This window comes from Simochromis diagramma, unplaced genomic scaffold (genome assembly GCF_900408965.1).
Source record: "Simochromis diagramma unplaced genomic scaffold, fSimDia1.1 OVJJ01000510.1, whole genome shotgun sequence".
Taxonomy (NCBI): Eukaryota; Metazoa; Chordata; class Actinopteri; order Cichliformes; family Cichlidae; genus Simochromis; species Simochromis diagramma.
In genome coordinates, this window is record NW_024387326.1 from 2,443,353 (window position 1) to 2,465,006 (window position 21,654).

A 21,654-nucleotide genomic window follows, 5' to 3' on the forward strand; every position below is an offset into this window, starting at 1 on the left:
TAATCTCACACGTGAAGCATGAATTGTTGATAATGAAAGAACTGGGTCGAGATTGAATCTCAACAAACAGAAAGGGAAAATACTGGATTCACATTATGAATAGACCTGAAAGTAAGCAAATGTCCATCTACAGTTCCTGGCAGCACCGCTTCTCGGAGTCGAATCAAATAACAGGCCGTCATCTGGCAGTTATCACGCAGAGCGTACTCCCACCACGCTTTGCAAATTCTAACAAATCTGAACACTTAGCATTGTTGGGGATTTCCATCATCGAATTGTGGAGACTTCAAAGAATTCCCACAATTTGAAGCCACTGCTGCTGTTCTCTGTTGCACTCACTCCCTCTTGTGGTTAAAAAGCAGTATGACATCACGCTGATGCACATGATTATTAATAAAACCCTCACACCTGCAGAAATACACAAGCTGATGGTTTAAAGAAAGAGGCTACAAGCTGGCATTCGCTCAAAGTTTATTAAATACACAATGGAAAATAAAACTCTACAGTTCATTTGAGCATGTGCATGTCTGCAAAGAAGCCGATGCGGTGGGACGACACAAGCACAGGTTGTATGTTGCCCGCGAGATGATGATGATGATGGTGGCCCTGAACAGGGTAGCATGCCTGGGAAACAGCATGGCCACTGACTTTTGTACAAAATTAGGAAATCTGTTACAGCTTCAGATGCTACTGTTTTCATACCAAAACTAAGAAGCACTGTTGTACTGACAATGGTCAATGAAAAGAAAGCCGCCTGCTAACATTGTTTATAGCATGAGACAGCGAGATTACACACTTCCTTAAATATTATCTCCTATTCACAGCCTTACCTCGTATTGATTCTGTTCCTGTTTGATTAAATTCCACATAAACGTATGGAATACACACAGTATTCATACTATATATTTTATTAGTATCCTGAGTTTTAGTGCCCTGTGGTCTAAATACTGTTTCCAAACACATGTTTACCCTCCAAAAAAACTCAGCTATGGACATCTTGACAAAAACAACTACCAAAATATCACCAAGGCCTTAACCCACATAAAAAACAATTTGGTATCAGGTATCAATGATCAGCTTTTTGTTAAACTCTGGTGCCAACTCTCTGAAAAACATTCTTGAATTACTTTGTTTTCATCCATGTTCTTGAATCACAGCAAGACTTTTTATTCCCTTTTTTTCCTATTAGTTAATTACACAGTGTGGCTGTGGATTATTATCTCCCTATATTGAGTGCTGACGAGGGAAAATACCAGCACCGGCAATCTCGGTGAAAAGCTGCCCAGAAAAATATAGACAATTTATATTTACTTTCTCCCCATCCACAATTGGCCAAGCTCGTGGATGAAATGGTTACCTGTGAACCATTTCATTTGTATAACTATGTAACTGATCCATTGCTTGAATCCAGTTTTATTATTGCTGTTGAGAATATACACTTCATAAAAAGCAGCTCTAAATTTGTGACAGCACAAGCAGGAGAACACAAGGAATTAAACAGCTGGCTCAAAATCCTCTGCAGACGGTCAGCATAATGCATCTCGTCTCTCAGTAAATTGTTTTTTTTTTTTAAAAAAAAGAAAAGAATGAAGCCTTTCTTTAGAGGCTCCTTTTCAGACATTTGACAGGTTTGGCCAGCTGTGATCACAGTGGTCACCACTCCGCCTAATTACTGACGCGATGCAGGTTAAACAAAGGGGTACAGCACTAAAGAAATACCTCTTTCTCGACACTTTAATACTCTCGGACTTGTGGTGAATGGCGTAGTGACAATATTAAAAAGTTTACGGCGCTTTTATGTCTTACATCTTCCCCGCCTCAGTCCAGAGACAGTGTTATGCTTCACCAGTGCTTCCATAATTCTTAGCTGTGCTTCTGAGAGTAAGGGTGACGTTAGTGGACCCAAACCTCCGTGAGGATGTTCTTAAGAGAGAATTGGATTCTGTATTAGAGGATAAAACGGTGACTTAAGTTGTTCTGTGAGTGATTAAGTATTCATCACGCTTATTGGACCAGTTCTACTGCCATATGTCACATTGTAGGACATCACACCGTGGCTGATGCGGCAAGTTTCAAACACATTTTGCTTTTAGAGTGAACTTCCAGTTCCTGGATAGATCCACATCCCTGGCAACATAAATTTTTCTTCCAAAGGGAACAGCTGTCTCTCTCCGTTCTCCTGCACCATGCTGCGCTTCCATTTTTGCTGTATCCAAAGCAAGGGTAGCAGAGGCCAGCGCTAACCTCTTGTGGTTGCTTGATATTCTGCTGGGAACACGCCTTCCCAAAGTGCTCTTTCCATCAAACAGTCACAGATCATAAGTCTGCAAGTGATGAATCCTCAACCTACCTGCCTTTAAGTCGAGACAACCTAGAGACACAAAAAAAACATTTACCATCATAAAAAGGCAGAGCTTGATTTTTAAATTTGACTTTATAACAGATATACTGGCTATTAAAGTGTGCTGAACATATGGTGCTTACTTATTGACTGTTACAATCTGGTCCTTAGGTGTTTGGACAACTACACAATCTTTGCCTCTGTACACCACCACGGCGGATTTTGACAATCAAACAATCATGTGCAGACTTTCAGCTTTAAGTCAGGGATTGCACAAAAGTATTTAACATTTTAGAAACTACAGCTGTTTTTATGCAGTCCTCCGTGTTCAGAGCTTCGATAGTAACTGGATTTTAAATTTTAAATGAAAGAACTGCTTGGATAAAAATCTTTTGTCTAGAAGTCTCGAACCCATGGAAATAATCACCAAATGAACACTTGAAGAACTACTTTTCAGCCTATGTAAATGTATAAGAAGAGGCTGTAATTCCTAAAAAGTTAATGCAAAAGAAAAACTGACAGTCTGTACTTCAATCACAGTGTCCTGGTGTATGGAATCAAAATTGCAAAACTATGACTGTGTAAATACTTAAACGTTTGACTGCACTTGTGCCATTTGCTTACTTTTTGCCTGATGTGCCTCTCTGAACAAAAAGCTTAAGAAGCATCCACTTTGAGGCATTTTCCCAACAAACTGCTGACCAGGGAGCACCAGCCTGACCTCTTGATCCCAGCAACATCATTATCAAAATCTGATTATTCCGTTTTTTCCTTCCAGGACCGCCTTGTCACTCCAGATATCCCTCAAACACATCCAGCTCCGTGTCCGTGTCATAGGGAACAGAGGCCGGGTCGGACAGCACCCCGAGGTCCACCAGTGCCTGGTCCATATCCTCAGGCAGGAATACTATCCCCACATTCAGGACGATGTACTCCATCAGGAAGGCATAATAGAGGATCAGGACGTTGACAAAGAACAGGCCCAAATAAAACATATATGGGAGTTCGTCCAGGAGCGATTCCACCGAATCTAGCTGGGCATAAATTTGGTGTGTCATAGAAAATAAAGAAAGCCACGGATAGGGGTTCTTTGTGTGTGTGTGTGTGTGTGTGTGTGTGTGGCCTGAAGTTGTTGCTGTCAGCGTTAGAAGTCTGTGTGGGTAGCTGGGATTGGGGCATCCATTTCGGCCCGTCCTGGCCTGCAACGACGATTCAGAGGAAGCCCTCAATGTAGTAGCTTATCTGTACGGTCCAGAAGAAAACGACAGGAAATCATGCGGGCTAAACAACATAAAGTCCATAGCTAATTATAACCAGCGGAACACATTCAAATATCACAGCCAGTTAGCTCGACGCATTCTTGGCATTGACTCCGAGAGTTTGTTGAATTCACGCCATGCCAGCTGGTGGCTAGAGCTAAAAAAAAAAAGTAGCATAGAAGTCAGTCTAAATAAAATGCAATAAAACTACTGCGGACTTGTTGTTTACACACCCGGACAGAAAGAGACGAACTATTCACAAAAACACACGTCGAATTATTTATAGTTTATAATGTCCCGTCTTAACATTTCTGCCACCCGCATCAAAACAGTCCCAACCAGCAACCAACCAAAGCGTCGGCATTTGATTGGCCTTAGAGCTGTCAATCACCAAAACAGTTATGGTCGCGTGCTTTAACCATCATTGATAGCATGGGAAGTCATTGGTTGTAGTTTTTTCTCAGTTCTACTGTAAACCCTCTCGTAGGGAAAAGAACTACAACTCCCTTTGCCCACGCTATTACGTAATGACCCCGCAGTGGCTGCCATCACCGCCTATCACCCCCTGTTTGCTAAGCAGCTAGCCGAACGGGAAAGTGGGTGTAATGGATAGATACGAACACTAACACTAACAAAACAAGGCGCCCGGCAAAATTGCAGTCCCATTAAAACCGCAACCATGTTTGGCCGGTCACGGAGCTGGGTTGGAGGACAGGGGAAAGCGAAAAATATCCACTCCCTGGACCATTTGAAGTGAGTAGTTAGCATGAAATAAGCTAATGTTAGCCTAAGTGGTCGCTGGTTGAAAACGACAGTCGTTTTTTACCAGCGTTATATTTAGCCAAATATTTAGCAGTAGTGAATGTGTGTAAATGCATTTATTCAATCAAATTGTAATAAAGCAAGGATTACTGGATTTTTTTTTTTATTATGTTTTGCGAGGTAAGTAAAATCTGATGTAGTCCTTGCAGACAAAAACCGAATTGACACTATATATTAAGACGATAAATTAAGTGTTTAAATTAAATTTTAATCTGAATATCATTAATACACGAAGAACTGTATTTACCAATTTTGTAAAGCTTGCATGGAGGCTGAATTAAAAGAGCTCATGCTGGAAAACACTGGCTTTTACTAGAGTACGAAAACATGCATTCGTTTAACCCCAACAGGTGCATGACATTGAGAGGTGATTTCGATCAACCTGAATCGGCACATAAAATCCCGACCCAGGGATCTAGTGAGGCTAAATGAGGGAAACCTCTTGTGTGCACAAGTTTCTAGGTTAGTGGTTATTACACTGCACTAGCCCAGTAACAGCGCTACTGCATCTGTCAATATTCCTTTGAAACGTTATTAGGTTTATCTAGCAGCTTTCTGCAATGTCACGAGAATCTTTGTCCTGCTAGGTTTAGATACAGATATGTGAATGTTAATGACTTCAGTCAAATTTAAACAAATTGCTTTTGTCACCTCCTCTTTCACATTTTCACCTTATTTCTGTAACTCTCTCTATCAGGTATATGTACCACGTCTTGACAAAAAACACAACAGTAACAGATCACAACAGGAACCTTCTGGTGGAGACCATCCGCTCGATCACAGAGATCCTCATCTGGGGGGACCAGAATGACAGCTCTGTGTTTGAGTAAGTCCCAGTTCAAGTCTTAGTGTGCGATTCATCACTTTTAAATACAGATATGAAGGTGGTACTCTAATGTGGGAGTTAAAGTGACATCTTACTCTGCTATCAAAGTGATGATTTTAAACATTATCCAGTTTCTATGATGCAAAGTACTGAAGTGTTTACTTCTCTAAAATGAGAACCTAATATTAAACAAAAAACTAGTCTGAGATCATCTTTTTAAAGGTGAAGTTTGCGGTCTGTAAGTGCAGAAAGTCAGTATATCGCTGCACATAAATTATGATGGTCTAACAGTGTTGAAATATTCTGGAAAGTAAAGTGAGAGTCAGCTGAGATGCATTTGGGTGTAGTGAGTAGAACAACTGCGATAAGAATAAAAATTACAGTACTGTGCAAAAGTCTTTAGCCAACACTCAGAGGTTGTTCAAGTGCACAGTGCTGTAAATTAAGAATACTGTATGAAAATGATAAATAAACACCTAACCATAATATTAGTAAGCAGGGTAATGTCTCTCTCTCTTTTTTTTTTAAAGACATTGTCCATTTTATGATGGTTGTATGTTATTCAGTCAACTTGAATTAAAATATTTTTTACCTGCTTGTGTCTTCTGTCTGTGACCAGTTTCTTCCTGGAGAAGAACATGTTTGCCTTCTTCTTGAACATCCTCCGTCAGAAGTCTGGACGTTACGTGTGTGTCCAGCTCCTCCAGACCCTCAATATACTTTTTGAAAACATTAGCCATGAGACTTCCCTATGTAAGTAGTATTACATCATTTCACTCTCTGACTAATGCTGCTAATAGACTGACATTAGTTTATGTTAGGTAACTATTGATAGAACCGTTAACTCAGGGAAAAATAAAGAAGTCTAAGGGGGTCATTTCCACTTTTGTCTTTTACTCTTTTCCTGTTTTTTTGCAACTGCCTACTGCTTACCTTGTAAAAACTGTAAAAGCAGTAAAAGGCACTGACGGTATAAAGTCTGTGAAAACTTTCTTTCATGTGACTATGTTTCTAGCTATTTAGTTTGTGTTGTTAGCTAACAAATCCACAGTTTATCCATACATTAATGTAACTATATGTACTTTAAATGTGTACAGCTAATAATTAAACCGCTAACCACTTCTAATAATATGCAACTTCGTATTCACATTTTTAGCAAGCTGTTGTTTTTCACTTAGTTGTTTATCCGTTGTTTTCTGCTAACAATTTAACAGATTTTTATACCATTAATTAAATACTTGAAATTAACATAATTACAGCTAGCTTCTTGAACCCTTTATTCTCTTTTCAACCGTATAAACTTTAATCGTGTTTCCTTTTTTTTTTGTAAATTATGTTTTCTAGTACTACAGTTTATGTTCAGTTGTTAACAAACCAAGTCTCTACTTTGTACTTTAACTCTCTGTCTGTTAAGCAGTAAGTGGTTCTTCATTGTTTGGCTAGCTGCACTGAAATGGGATAATCCACCTGTTAGCTACAATATTCAGGTTTATAAAGCACTTTGTAAATGAGCTATGTGTGAAGGAGAATCTGTTTTTCTCAGGTGACAGGTGGTTTACTGGACCAACAAGCTGGAGTCAAAAACCCAAGTCAATGAGGCCTGTTTTATACAATAAAATAGTCTCTCTTTTCCCAAGCACACTTAAACAGTTTGCAACATAACAGGTTACCACATGGTCAAACATAACAAAGTTTCTTACTAACGCAGGAAAAATAGGTTGATGTATGCAATGGACAAAAAAACTATATTATTTTATTTCATAAAATAGTGCTGATTGCACTTGGCGAACATCTGATTTGCGAGTTGATCACGCGGCTCGGTGCATTCTGTATAAGAGCTTGTCGAGCTGGTGATTGAAACAGACTGTCCTTCACGCTGGTTTCAAGTGCTTTGCAAACCCGAATATTACAGCTAATACATGGCAGTGAGGGGCAGTACAACAGTGATCCCCTTAGACTGATTTTTAAGTTATAGTCTCCTTATATTCCACTGAGTTATCGGTTCTAACGGTGGTTAGGTAACATAAACTAATGTAAGTCTGTAACTGGCACAAGATGGCACTAAACAAGTTCTAAAAACTTTAACTTTCAGCACTTATTTCTTAAATCCAACTTCACGGACAGTGTTAAATCTGTTACTGGGGAACCAAAATCTTAGTAGATTATATACTGTCCATTTCACAATGGGTTGTTATAAACATAAACTAAAGTTGGTATTTCAGCAAGGTGTTGCAGTCACCACAAGAGCTTTACCTCACCTTTGCTCCAATAACAGTGAAAGAAAACCTAAAGTAGTGAAATGAATCAGTCCACCTTCAGCTTTTAACACTGTGTCATTTTCTGTAAATGCTGAGCTATTAGATCAATTGCATGACAGTCTGGAGGCTTAATAAAAGCCATCTCTTCTCTGTACCCTAAACGTGTCGCCTCCTTTCTCATTACAGATTATCTCTTATCAAACAACCACGTCAACTCCATTATTGTCCACAAGTTTGACTTCTCGGATGAGGAGATCATGGCTTATTACATCTCCTTCCTTAAGACCCTGTCACTCAAACTTAACAACCACACCGTGCACTTCTTCTATAATGAGGTAAGGCCACGGGGGGGAGAAGGGATGATGTGAGAGAGGAAAAAGACAGGCTAACAAAACATGAAGAACCTTCTGCTCAGTGTCTGCATATCTTTATGAGAGATACGAGGGAGGGAAGGAAGTGGTGAAACATAAGACACTAAGGATGGAAGCAGTGTGCAATGAAGCAAATTTGTAATATCAGCCAACTGTCTGAAACTGCAAATGATAAAACTGGAATTTTTTTTACCCCTCAGTAAGTAATTTTAAGGAATACATCTAATACTTTATCTAATTTACTACACACATGCACTTATTTTAATATGAAATTATATACAAATAGTGCTTGGGGGACAGTTGTGCAAACTTCAGTTCACCTCCTTATTGTTAACTTTGTCATAACATTTTGCCACTTTTCAAACTCTCTTAGCAACCCACTGACAAATCAACTCAAAAGGAATTGTAGTACTGACTTCCTGTTGCCCTGCTGTAGGCATACTTTTCATTGTGTGAACTCTGTTCAGTGAGGGGCAGAGAGTAGCATGCAGCTGCACCAGCAGGCCGAGCAGGCTGTTTCCACATGTGCAGTGTTGTTTTTGTGGTTTAATGAGGAAGCTGTAGACTGCACAGGAGAAAATAAGGCATCTGAGTGGTTATTTTGTGTGTATATATAATCACAATTACTGCACAACACTTGAACTTGTGCCTGTGTTGATTTTGTTATAAATTCACAATCCTTAGAAATGAAATGCCTTCAATTAAACAAATAAAAACACTTAAAGTAAGTTTCAGTCTGGAACCGTATTTGTCACATGCATTTTCTGCCAGTAAAGCTTATCAGTGTGCTTATCCCAACATGCATATTAGCAGCAGAACATAGAAACAGAGCTTCTGCAAATCAGCAGCACATTTTCTCTGTCAAAATACTGGCTTCCTGTGTAGAAGCATTGATTTAAGAGATACTGCACACAGCAAATAACTGAATTTTTAGAACGTGGCACAAACACATTATTTCTTGCGCTTGTTTCTAAATCTATTTTTCTATATGATACGTATTGTGTGTTTGTGTGTCATTTGTTTGCAAATGAGGTTTTAGATTGTTGCCAAGAACTCTGACCACACTATTCATTTGTGATGTTGCTAACCTCTGATGTTTCAGCGATATCTAGTCTTTCCCTTGGCCTCTTTGTGCTGGGGAAAGTTATTGGTGTACTGTTGATGGTAGCGTTACCCCTGAAGCCAAAACCAGACCTGTTGTGTAGATCTGAGAACATTTATGTCTTTTTAAGTTAACTATTAAATTTTTGTTTTAATTTGTGTGCTAACAAATACCTAGTGTTAATAACCAACTTGACACATTGTTGGTCTAAAGTCAAATATATTTTTTTATTCTAAAAATAATTAAAACCTTTTTTAAGCAGTTTATATTATTATATGTTATATAAATATTTTAAATTAATCTATTAGTTTGATTATCATTATTATTCATATTTTGGAGTCTTAGCTATAGTTTATTCTCCTGCAGATGGCGCCGTTTGATAACTGCTCAGCTTTCCTCCTTCTCAGAACTACACAAGTCACATTTTTAAAACTATTGCAAAAAGTCGGTTTGGGTTTGGTGTCAGGCTCAGAACTCCTCATTTGCTGTGATTCTGGGTGACTGTTTAAATGCTTGACTCGCAGCTATGACTGCCTGGAGGTCACAGCAACTGAGGAATGGTCGGGTGGACAATCGGGCACTGGCACAGAGAGAGATAACAGTAGTATCCAGAGTTATCAGGTTGTTGTGCAGAATTGCTAAGTGGAGCGTGCTGGTATGTTGAGACGTGTTGAGCTTCTAAAATCTTATTATGGTTAGAAGAAGAAGTCCCTGCTGTTAAGCTCATTATGCTCGGAATTAAGTACATTGGTTTGTTCAAATTTCTTGTAGGAACTGGTATGCCAATACTAGAATTTTATAGTTAAAAGATGAAAACTTGAAAAGTTAATGGCAAAACAAACAACACTGCACAAGATTATTATGAGTTATTATGAGTCTAGCAGTACCTGAGGTGGTCCAGGGGGATATACTACGAGGGACGTTTGACACAGCTGGGCTTTCTTTAGCTTAGCTGGCTTGACTGGTATCACAACGGTGGTTATAAGGTCTCTGTTAAGTTGGGTTCTCTAGTCAAGGCTCTGTGCACGCTCATATAAAAAGGAGCATTCCACAGGTCATGTACCCTTTCTTCACACTTGAGTGCCACCTCTTCCAATCAGACATCGTCAAAGTAAAGAAAAATAAAAACCTTTCAACGGTGTTGCAAAAGGCCAAGAAATTAATGCTGAAGAAAATCATTAATCTGAAGAGCACACATAGCAATAAAATAACAGTTTAATTTTAATTGTATCACTGAGTGCACTCTCTGCTGTGCTGTTTATTTGTAAGTTGACAGCTGCACATTAGAGCTTTGAAACTTTAAGCTATAATAGTATCCAGTTTAAACGTTACTGTCAGACTGCTTAATAAAGGAGACATAGAAATCGCTTTAGATTGTCAGCGCGTAAAAGTCAAATCAATTAGAATTTGAATGTGTGTACTGTGTTCTAGTAGCTCCAATTCCAGCTGTTACTAAGCAGCAGATTAGAATCAAGGATACTAAGATTTAAAAAATATTTTCCGAACCACCAAATTTATGCAAATTGGTTTTAGTGATTTTCAGCTTAACAGTTTGCATATATGAAACTGCAGCAGAAAATCCATAAAAAAAAGTGGTTCTTCCAGCCAGTTTAAAACGAAACTCTACAGTGTGGGAAAGAGAGCCACTTACATGATACAAGAAAGCTCTTGATTTTAGAATCAACATAGCTCACTAACTTACTAATCTAGCTTTGTAGTGGACCCCTCTGAATCTCACAAAACAGTGTTTTGTATTTTTTTTAAGTGTTTTCTCATTAAAACAACAGTAATGTTATAAGATTACTGCTCCTGTTAAGTTTTAACCTTCAAAATTCAGCACTCTTGTCTCCTTTAGCAGCTTTCTATCTCTCTCTGTGGTCATTTGCATCCTGAACAAAATGGTGCAGTGCCTTGTCTTGCTCACCAGCGCCCACTCTCTGTCTCCCACACACAGCACACTAATGACTTTGCCCTGTACACCGAGGCCATTAAGTTTTTCAACCACCCTGAAAGCATGGTCCGCATCGCAGTCCGAACCATCACACTCAACGTCTACAAAGGTGAGTGCCGTGAATACGCACGTGCACACGCTGCTTACATCCACACACTCTCACGGGATGCTGGGACTGCCCACCGCCTTTCTCTGTTCTTCCCTCTTCTTGCTGCTGCTTCTGGTGCATGAGCATGACTGACAGGTAACACTGTAACAAATACACACTAAAAAGCAGTCTGGCAAATTTTCTTTCTTTTAATGTTTTGTTGCTTATTTAGGGTCAACATGCAACCCCAGTTGCAAAAAATTGGGGACAATGAGTAAAATTTTGGTAACACTGAAAGCATTGATTTGCAGATCTCATAAACCAATAATTATATTCTAACACTAATGGCAGCAACATGTTTCCAAATGTGGGGCATCTGTATCATATCTGTTCAAATTTTGTTTCTTCTTTGTGTGATAGAACTTTAACCCACGTTTTTGGATGGCACTGTGAACTGTGTTCACACACAGTGACTTTTGGAAGCATTCCTGAGGCCAGAATTATGCCTGTTTTTAATAGAGCACCGACTGAGAGTCCGGAGATCACGGGCATCGAATTCAGAGTTTTGGCCTTGCCGCTCACACACAAAGATTTCTCCAGATTTTCTGAATCTTCTGATATTATTTGCTGTAGATCAGCGGTCCCCAACCTTTTTTGCGCCACGGACCGGTTTATGCCCGACAATATTTTCACAGACCGGTCTTTAAGGTGTCGCGGATAAACACAACAAAATAAAACTAGTACCGGTACCGGAAAAAAGAAGATTTATTCATAACACACGTGAAAAGACCCAGGAAAACAGAGTTAATGATAAAAACGATAACAAAATAACGCTGAAAACTGATAAAAACCCTGAAAACCATAAATTTCACACCTAAGCCTCAACTCTCGCGGCCCGGTACCAAACGACTCACGGACCGGTACCAGTCCGAGGCCTGGGGGTTGGGGACCGCTGCTGTAGATGGTGAAATATTTAAAGACTAAGGTTCCATTGAGGAACATTGAAATTGTTCAAAAATGTATTAACAAGGGTTTTTTTTATTTTGTTTTGCTTTTTTCTTGTGCACATTATTGCATCTGCACATTTTTAATTCTAAACTGTTGCTGATTAACCTAATTAGTTGCAAAATGTTCTTCCAACTGTTTCTTTGTAGCACCAATTACTCTACCAGCTTCTTACCTCCCCCCTCTCCTCCCCTCTTCGAACGTTTTTGATATCAGTTCCTGCCATCAAATTAAACATTATTCAGTGCTTTTCATGAGAGTTAAACTTTTCGGTTTTAGTGTTCGGGTTGAATCTGTCTTCTACTGTGAATAAAATAAGATTGGATTTATAAGATTTGCAAATCACTGCATTCTGTTTTTATTTACGTTTTGTACATCATCCAAACTTTTTTGTAAATGTGGATGCACATCAAGGTCTGGATATCTTCCTGGTTATACGCATTAGCCTTTTTAGGAGAATTATTCATTACAAGATTTTGTCCAAGCGATGTTGTTATTTATAACCATGACATGCATTTACTTTTTATAGAATTCTAACTGGATATGATAATATGAATATTAGAACTTTTTATCCACACTTGCAAACTAAAACTATTTATTCTTAACGTTTTTAAGATTCTCGTGTTATTCTTTATAGTCCCTGGAAAGCTAATTGAATGCTTTTACACTTAAGATTTCATTAAAAATAAACAAGAAACATTTTGATGTAACAATTTAAATTAGACAAAATAGCAGACTTATTGTAGTTTGTTTTGGGGGTTTTTTTTTGTTTTTTTTTTTGGTTCTAATAAAATTACCTGAGGTTTCAACTCACAGGATTAAAGTTCACAATAAGTCGTGGTAGAATAAACGTTACAATCACCATACTGTAAAGAGACTCTTCAGTACACACAGTCCAGCACCATGCACAGTTAGGTGTTGAAATCCCTTCACCTGTAGCTCTGTCATGCGGGGGGCTGCAGGTCTTTCAGAAAGACTACAGAAAGCAGTAGCAGTCTGAACATCGACACCTTTTCAGCAGCTTTTTCAGCAGCAGTGTTTCTCCTTCCTGCCGTCAATGTGCGCCCCTTGTGCGTCCAAGCTGTCTGCATTTCATTGCAGGGGAAGCTGGTATTGCCTTGTATGGTTTTGGCTTCTCTGTACATGTCATGCTTATTGTCACCTTAAATGAAACAGCTGCTCAGTGTAAAGGCTTTAAAGTCTCACAAGCTGTTGCTTTGTGTCCGTATCTGTCCGTCTCGTCCCGCATGTAACACTTTGTACAACATGGCTTTCTTCCGCCGTCCATAACATCCTGATTCTAACTCCCAAAGGTACAACTTGTTTGAACAATATAAGAACAAAAGTCATTTATGAATTAATGTAGTATTATAGGGGATGTGTCATTGCTAAACTGACCACGGGCTATGCTTTAATAAGGAATCTTTGAAAGAGGAAGCATCATTTTAATGTAGCAACTCTGACTTCAAGTCTGTGAGATTGTCATGGGACCACCCACAACATCTGACTTTTAGACTGCCTACTACACTTGTGCATAATAATAATTTAATTGTGGAAAACCCTTTGCTGATTTAATCGTTTTAATTAGTTGGATTTTTAGAGTATCACAACACTAAAAATATTGCAGTGAAGGTTACTTCATATTGATGCTCCTTAATGATTCCTTAGGACATGCCTTGCAACAGATGGCCACCTGAAAAAGGATTTAATTCAGAACCCAAAGCATTTAGTCATTGTGTAGAATCAAGTTTTCTTATTGTGCTGATTTTTCAAGTAATGTAACTGTTCTTTTTGGGGGTGGGGGCTGATTGTTTCAGTGTCTGCTGTTCACATAATCCTCCATAAAATCCCAAAACAAGTTTTAAATATATACATTACATATGCAACTCCTTTTCCAGGTGTGCCCTTGCTATTTTTAATAAATGTTTGTGTGGTCGTTTCCAGCCTCCACCCCTCCACAGCCGCCCCTTTACTCACATTGAACCTGTGTCTGTTTCCCCCCCCCCCCCTCTCCTTTATCAACAACCACTCTTCCTCTTTTGTCTCTCCCCTCCCTCTTCCTCCTCTTTCTGCGCGTCCCATCTGCCTAACTCCAGTTTCATGTAAGTTGGTTCCATTCATTCAGTCTTTTTCTCAGGGCTTGGTATCCTGTTCAGTTTCTTTACAGTTACTCTTCTTCATGTGTTGAATGATGTCAAGACACCTCAGCTCTATAGTGTTAACTTAGTCTGGGGGTTTTGGGGGGAGCTTTAATGTGAATTGTTACCCTGCCCTGCTTGCTCCTAATGGTGTATTTGTTCTAAAGGTATGGGGTATTAGCGTCATTCTTTTCAATCATTCTGTATCATCCACTTCATTCATGCAGTAAAAAACAGTCTCATTTTGTTTCTTGGGTTTGTTGTTCCAACGACCTAATTTTCAGCTGAGCCCCACATGTTAGTTTTTATTTTGGTGATGGGCTCAACAGTTTCGATCACTGTGGTTATTTAGTCAGTGTCTCCCTATCCATTGTGTAATTCATGAATTTAATTTGGCTGCTCATGCATTACTTGTCTCAATTTGACCTGTCTGGATTTGGAAGTATAATAACCATGTGGTTTTATTTGCATTTTGATTTTCCATGAAAAAGTGTTACTATAATTCGACTGGTGGTGTTTACTACAGGATGTTGCTTTTGTCATTCACCTAAGTCAACACTTAAAGAACATTTACTTCTGTGTTTCTTTTGATTGTCTGTTTTCCCCTGAAAAACCCTTGTACGTTAAAGTGAAGCCGGTTCTTACTTCAAATTAAATTAACAAAAACAAAAAACAAAAAAAAGTCTATTATTGGAGGAGTTCAGTGTAACTGTGCTTGTTAAAGTTCTGCAGTTAGACCCATAAGCATCAGAAACCATATTGACTTGACCAGATTTTTTTAAACAAGTTTTTTTTCTAAGTAAGCAGACCTGCAGAACTTTGATTGCATTGTCAGGTTTTAAAAAAACATTTTCACCTTCCAGTTAACTGTGAACAAATTCACTTTGTACTGTGTATATTTGCCCCAAATAAAATCTGCGCTCTAACACTGAAAGGCTCGCAATATAATAGAAATAAAAATTATTACAGCAATAGGACAGATAGTTTCTTATTTTCTAGTATTCTTCCCCAAGACATGGCTTAGCCTCAATCTAATCTGACTGCAGGCAGTGCAGTGGTTAAAGACTGACCGATTTATCAATAAAAGTTATTTGATGATCCAGAAGTATCAGCATTTTTAATGACCAATAAATTAATATTTAAGTAGTAAAGACAGAGGAGAAATACTTTTCAGGCATGCTTTCAGCATTGATGTTGCATAGTTTGGCCACCAGAGGGCACTCTGCAACCTGCCTCTTGACAAAACACGTGAACAAATGATCCAAGTAGAATGTTAACAACTTAAATGATTCTTTACTAATAACAGATGTTTAGGAAACTTTTTCTGTTTTATTTGCCTGGAAGAAATAAAATATCAGCAAATATCAGTGTCAATATTAGCCTTAAAAATATCGGTCAAATTCTAATTGTGGCTAATAATCCTGGAGCTGCCTTTCTCTAAGCAGAAGTTAGGAGCAAGCCGAAGAGGTCAGGCCCATTCTTCAAAGATTTTTTTATTCTTCTTCTTTAAATTTGCTGGCCTCAGTTGAATAGCATAACTTAAAGCAGGAAATCAGACTGTGCACCCATTTGATGCACACTCATTCCACCAATACAGTGGTAATCCCAACATATGTAAACACACCTAATGTGTGAAAACTGCTCTTACCTAAACTGGCCACCTCTCAAGAGGGTGCATCTGGAAAGCTCAGGCCACAAGCTTGGGTTAAACAGAGCAAAAACTGATTGGCAAAGCATTTTATTCTTGACTAATTAACATCTAAAAGGGAAATTCATCTGGCTTTATTGATAGTGGATTGACAATTTGTGTCCTTATTTTGACCCTTTGGGTATTTTTTTTAATAATTACTTTTTTTAAATCTTTTAGTAAGATCATCCTTTATTTTAATATGCTTTTAAATGTGTATAATTATCTGGTTATATTCTGGTATTCCTCGAGGATCACATGTTTTGTGTACACATGAATGAGTCTTTGTATTTGTGGAACTGACCTTGAAAATAACTCTCCATGCCTCTACTCTCTCTAGTGGACAACCAGCACATGCTGCACTACATTCGAGATAAGACCGCGGTCCCATATTTCAGTAACTTGGTCTGGTTTATCGGCAGCCACGTCATCGAACTGGACAAGTGTGTACAGACAGATGAAGAGTAAGTGTTTTTCTCACTGTAGCCTCTAGATGTCAGCAGTGTCCTTGTTTGAAGCCTTGATCTGGCTCATGCTTATTATTCTATGTTATATATATTTATTTATTTTCTGTCTGTCTGTCATTGCTGTGTCTTAGACATAAAAACAGGGGGAAGCTAAGTGACCTGGTAGCAGAGCACCTTGACCACCTCCACTACCTAAACGATATCCTCATCATCAACTGTGAATTCCTTAATGACGTTTTAACCGACCACCTCCTCAACCGTCTCTTTCTGCCACTCTATGTTTACTCTTTGGTCAGTCCTGAGACGGTACGTTACTCTGGAGTGCATTTCTGAATACATCTGGTTAGACTGATGTTCACAGGTTCAAAGTTGAAGTGTGTGTTGTGTTAAAGTGGTTTCCTCCTTTCATTTCACACATGCAGTGTAGTATGGTTCTATTCCTAAGCTAATTATCAAGTTGAAAAATTAAAAAGTTGAAAAATGTTCAGTTTGCAGTAGTAGTTTTTTTTCTTAGCTTGATTAATGACTAACCAGTGGTTTTGCTTGATCACCTCAGAAAACCTATGAGTTAGAAGTTACGGTTAGGTATTTGCCAGTTTGTGCAGGTGGTGCTGTGTGGGTGACATAGAGGTTACCACTAGGTTTTGAGTTCAAACCATTCAGGGGCCTTTCCATGTGGAGTTTGCATGGTCTTCTGTGCCTGCATATGATTTGGTAAAATCTTAAATTACATAGAACATAGAAAGTATGCCATATGTGTGATGTAAAGTGCTTCGATTGGTCAGTAAGCCTTTTAATACTCTCTCCCTCTATCCCAATAACACTATATATCATTATAATGCGTTTTCTATAAATTCAGTGAATAGTTATGTAATCACCGTATGAAAAGTACTATTTCTTTTTTTACATTTAAAGTAAATAATCAAAAATGAAATAAATATGGGCCTTATGTGGCATTATCCCGTAGTGCAGGGGTGGGGAACTCCAGGCCTCAAGGGCCGGTGTCCTGCAGGTTTTAGATGTGTCCTTGATCCAACACAGCTGATTTAAATGGATAGATTACCTCCTCAACATGTCTTGAAGTTTTGCAAAGGCCTGGTAAACAACTAATCATCTGATTCAAGTGTGTTGATCCAAGGTGATACCTAAAACCTGCAGGACATCGGCCCTTGAGCCCTGGAGTTCCCCACCCCTTCCAAATTTACACACTAGATGACCACACACAACTTCACTCTTCACTCTGGCTATCATTACTGCTCCTGTATGGTTGTCGGGAAACTTGACTCAAATGCAGAGTGTCCAAGCACACTGTTAAGTTCATTCAGAGACGTGTTGTTCTGTTCTTCCACATATCTTTTGCATAGTATGCTGCATTGCAGACACTCCTAATATAAATGAGGCAACTCTGCTTGTGTGAAGTGTTTTCAGCTGGGCATCGTATACCTGGGATCGAGTGTTTTGACCAATGCATGAAACCATATATATTTATGAATGCAAGTTGTAATGACTAGTTATCTTGATCTTTGTTATATGGTGTGCCACAGAGAAAGCCTATTCTAACATTTAAGTGTAAAGTTTAGTTCGTCCACCTGACAGCTTATTTTTGCTTCTCATTCATAAACTCTGCATACTATTTTACACCGTGGTGACTATTGCAAATCGTCATATAAAGCAATGAAAAAATATTGCAACATGCAACAGCAACATGTTTTGCAACAGCACAATGTTTCATCATCCAGTGTGTTGTCATATCACACAGCCCTAACATATCTATAAAAAAACAAAGGTGAGCTGAAAAGATTATATTCCAGGTGAAAGTGTAATTATTATGAGTTATAAATGCAGATAGTTGAACATTAGACAGTTAAAACACTGTTTAAATCAAATTTTCTTTTTACATGATAAATGTTTACTTGTTTGCAATATGGGTCATGACTGTTATACTCGTACTACTAAATGATTATCACACACATGTTCTTGTTGTTATTATATATCACCTTAAATCTTCTTGTTTCTTTCTCTCTCTTTAGTCTGAAGAGCGGAAGATCAATCCTCAAGTGTCCCTTTATCTGTTGTCTCAAGTAAGTTACACACACACACACACACACACACACACACACACACACACACACACACCTGCCTGCTGACACTCTTGTGAGTGTAATCTTGCTGTGGCTGCTTAATTCGGTGGTGTATTGTCATACAGTCAAGCTGCTCTTTGTAAAGCCTTTTCTACTAGCTTTATTATGTGAATAATGGAAATAAAACTTTACTTTATGCTGCATTGGTTATTACTTACACCTTATTATTACTTGCTTTAACCAACTTTTACCTCCTGGACTGTCTTAGTTCTGCATGGAATACATTCAACAAAAGTCCTGGAAATATTCCTGAGATTTCGATTCATATTGACATGACAGCATTACAGGTGCTACACATCTATGATATGAATCTCCCGTTCCACCACATTCCAAAGTTGCTCTGCTGGATTGAGCTCTTGTGACTGTGGAGGCCTTTTGAGTGCATTGAACTCATAGTTATGGTCAACAAACCTGCTTAAGATTATATGAGCTTTTTGACACGGTGCGTTGTCCTTCTGGACACAGCCATCAGAAGATGGGTGCACTATAGTCATAAAGTCTCAGCAACAACACTCTGGGAGTGTGCACGAAAATTTCTCCCGCACCAGAACTACCAGGAGCCTGAATTGCTGATACAAGGCAGGATGGATTCATGGAGAAACTCATCAGACCAGACGATATTTTTCCAATATTATGTTGTCCAATTTTGTTGAACCTATGCTCCAAATTGTAGGCTCAGTTTTCTGAGTTTTCAACAAGTGGTTATTTGAGTTACTGTTACCGAAGTTATTGAAGCAGTCTGGCCACGCTCCTATGACCTCTGACATCAACAAAGCAGTTTCTCCCAGAGAACTGCTGCTCACTGGATATTTTTGTTTTTAGAGATTATTCTCTGTAAACTCGAAAGATGTTTGTGTGGGAAAATCCCAGCAGATCAGCAGTTTTGGAAATGGTCAGGCCAGCCAGTCTGGCACCAACAGCCATGCCACGTTCAGAGTAGCTTAACTCACCCCCTTTCCCCTATTTTGATGCTTTGTTTGAATTCCTTGCTCATGTTTACATGAATTCCTGCCAGGTATTTGCATTAACACACACTTAATAAAGCGGCCAGTGACTGTAAATCGTGTTAACTAAAGGGAGCCAGTTACACTGGGGCAAAAAAGTATTTAGTCAGCCACCGATTGTGCAAGTTCCCCCACTTAAAATGATGACAGAGGTCAGTAATTTGCACCAGAGGTACACTTCAACTGTGAGAGACAGAATGTGAAAAAAAAATCCATGAATTCACGTGGTAGGATTTGTAAAGAATTTATTCATAAATTAGGGTGGAAAATAAGTATTTGGTCACCTCAAACAAGGAAAATCTCTGGCTCTCACAGACCTGTAACGTCTTCTGTAAGAAGCTTTTCTGTCCCCCACTCGTTACCTGTATGAATGGCACCTGTTTGAACTCATCATCTGTATAAAAGACACCTGTCCACAGCCTCAAACAGTCAGACTCCAAACTCCGCCATGGCCAAGACCAAAGAGCTTTCGAAGGACACCAGGAAAAGTATTGTAGACCTGCACCAGACTGGGAAGAGTGAATCTACAATAGGCAAGCAGCTTGGTGTGAAAAAATCAACTGTGGGAGCAATCATCAGAAAATGGAAGACATACAAGACCACTGATAATCTCCCTCGATCTGGGGCTCCACGCAAGATCTCATCCCGTGGGGTCAAAATGATCATGAGAGCGGTGAGCAAAGATCCCAGAACCACACGGGGGGACCTGGTGAATGACCTGCAGAGAGCTGGGACCAAAGTAACAAAGGTCACCATCAGTAACACACTACAACGGCAGGGAATCAAATCCCGCAGTGCCAGACGTGTTCCGCTGCTGAAGCCAGTGCATGTCCAGGCCCGTCTGAAGTTTGCCAGAGAGCACATGGATGATACAGCAGAGGATTGGGAGAATGTCATGTGGTCAGATGAAACCAAAGTAGAACTTTTGGGTATAAACTCAACTCGTCGTGTTTGGAGGAAGAAGACTACTGAGTTGCATCCCAAGAACACCATACCTACTGTGAAGCATGGGGGTGGAAACATCATGCTATGGGGCTGTTTTTCTGCCAAGGGGACAGGACGACTGATCCGTGTTAAGGACAGAATGAATGGGGCCATGTATCGTGAGATTTTGAGCCAAAACCTCCTTCCATCAGTGAGAACTTTGAAGATGAAACGAGGCTGGGTCTTCCAACATGACAATGATCCAAAACACACCGCCCGGGCAACAAAGGAGTGGCTCCGTAAGAAGCATTTGAAAGTCCTGGAGTGGCCTAGCCAGTCTCCAGACCTCAACCCCATAGAAAATCTGTGGCGGGAGATGAAAGTCCGTGTTGCTCGGCGACAGCCCCAAAACATCACTGCTCTCGAGAAGATCTGCATGGAGGAATGGGCCAAAATACCAGCTACTGTGTGTGCAAACCTGGTAAAGACCTATAGTAAACGTTTGACCTCTGTTATTGCCAACAAAGGTTATGTTACAAAGTATTGAGTTTTATTTTTGTTATTGACCAAATACTTATTTTCCACCCTAATTTACGAATAAATTCTTTACAAATCCTACCATGTGGATTCATGGATTTTTTTTTTTTCACATTCTGTCTCTCACAGTTGAAGTGTACCTCTGGTGCAAATTACTGACCTCTGTCATCATTTTAGGTGGGGGAACTTGCACAATCGGTGGCTGACTAAATACTTTTTTGCCCCACTGTATATTTGTGTAATTTGCAATGCTTACATGTTGGTGCAGATGATCATGTCTAAATGAATTTTTAACACTATAATTTATTTTCTATTCAGCTCTAGTGGCCCAGAAACTGATTTTACTTATTTTGTGTTTATGTTCTTGTTTTTCAGGTGTTTCTAATCATCCACTATCAGCCACTGGTCAATGCCCTTGCAGATGTTATTTTCAACGGAGATCTGTCTGTATTCACCACACCGACAGATATTCACAGCATGCACAAGAGCACGGTAACACACACACACACACACACACACACACACACACACACACACACACACACACACACACTTTGACTGTATATGTTTAATGTACTGTAAACTGTACTGTACTGTAACAGGTAAAACTGTGAGTGAGTACAGCATACAAACAAGAAATGTGCACACTCACACCTACGAAGCAACCGCATGGACACATACACAACACACACACACAGTTGTGTTCCAGAAGTGTGCGTAGGTGGTTATGAGA

General features: G+C 39.2%; 2 protein-coding genes across 7 annotated transcripts in view; one reads left to right on the plus strand and one right to left on the minus strand.

Annotated features, from left to right (window-relative positions):
• Positions 1-459: 459 nt before the first annotated feature.
• On the minus strand, positions 460-3,987 carry dexi (Dexi homolog (mouse)). Its single transcript, XM_040006189.1, has 2 exons — positions 2,966-3,987; positions 460-2,371 (listed from the first exon to the last, which is right to left on the minus strand). Exon 1 carries the CDS (start codon positions 3,397-3,399, stop codon positions 3,130-3,132), a length of 270 nt encoding a protein of 89 aa, XP_039862123.1. The 5' UTR covers positions 3,400-3,987; the 3' UTR covers positions 460-2,371; positions 2,966-3,129.
• A 131-nt stretch (positions 3,988-4,118) lies between these two features.
• The window catches only part of clec16a (C-type lectin domain containing 16A), a 50,963-nt gene continuing 33,427 nt past the window's right edge, over positions 4,119-21,654 (plus strand). For 2 of the 6 annotated variants that reach the window (XM_040006180.1, XM_040006184.1), the window contains exons 1-10: positions 4,119-4,353; positions 5,120-5,248; positions 5,868-6,001; positions 7,693-7,841; positions 10,934-11,039; positions 14,120-14,125; positions 16,189-16,312; positions 16,447-16,621; positions 18,346-18,396; positions 21,297-21,413. In XM_040006180.1, coding sequence (XP_039862114.1) covers positions 4,280-4,353; positions 5,120-5,248; positions 5,868-6,001; positions 7,693-7,841; positions 10,934-11,039; positions 14,120-14,125; positions 16,189-16,312; positions 16,447-16,621; positions 18,346-18,396; positions 21,297-21,413 — 1,065 coding nt within the window. In that variant the 5' untranslated portion in view covers positions 4,119-4,279. Of the gene's footprint in view, positions 4,354-4,450; positions 4,885-5,119; positions 5,249-5,867; positions 6,002-7,692; positions 7,842-10,933; positions 11,040-14,119; positions 14,126-16,188; positions 16,313-16,446; positions 16,622-18,345; positions 18,397-21,296; positions 21,414-21,654 lie in introns of those variants that run through there. The other 4 variants (XM_040006182.1, XM_040006183.1, XM_040006181.1 and 1 more) reach the window with 4 other exon arrangements.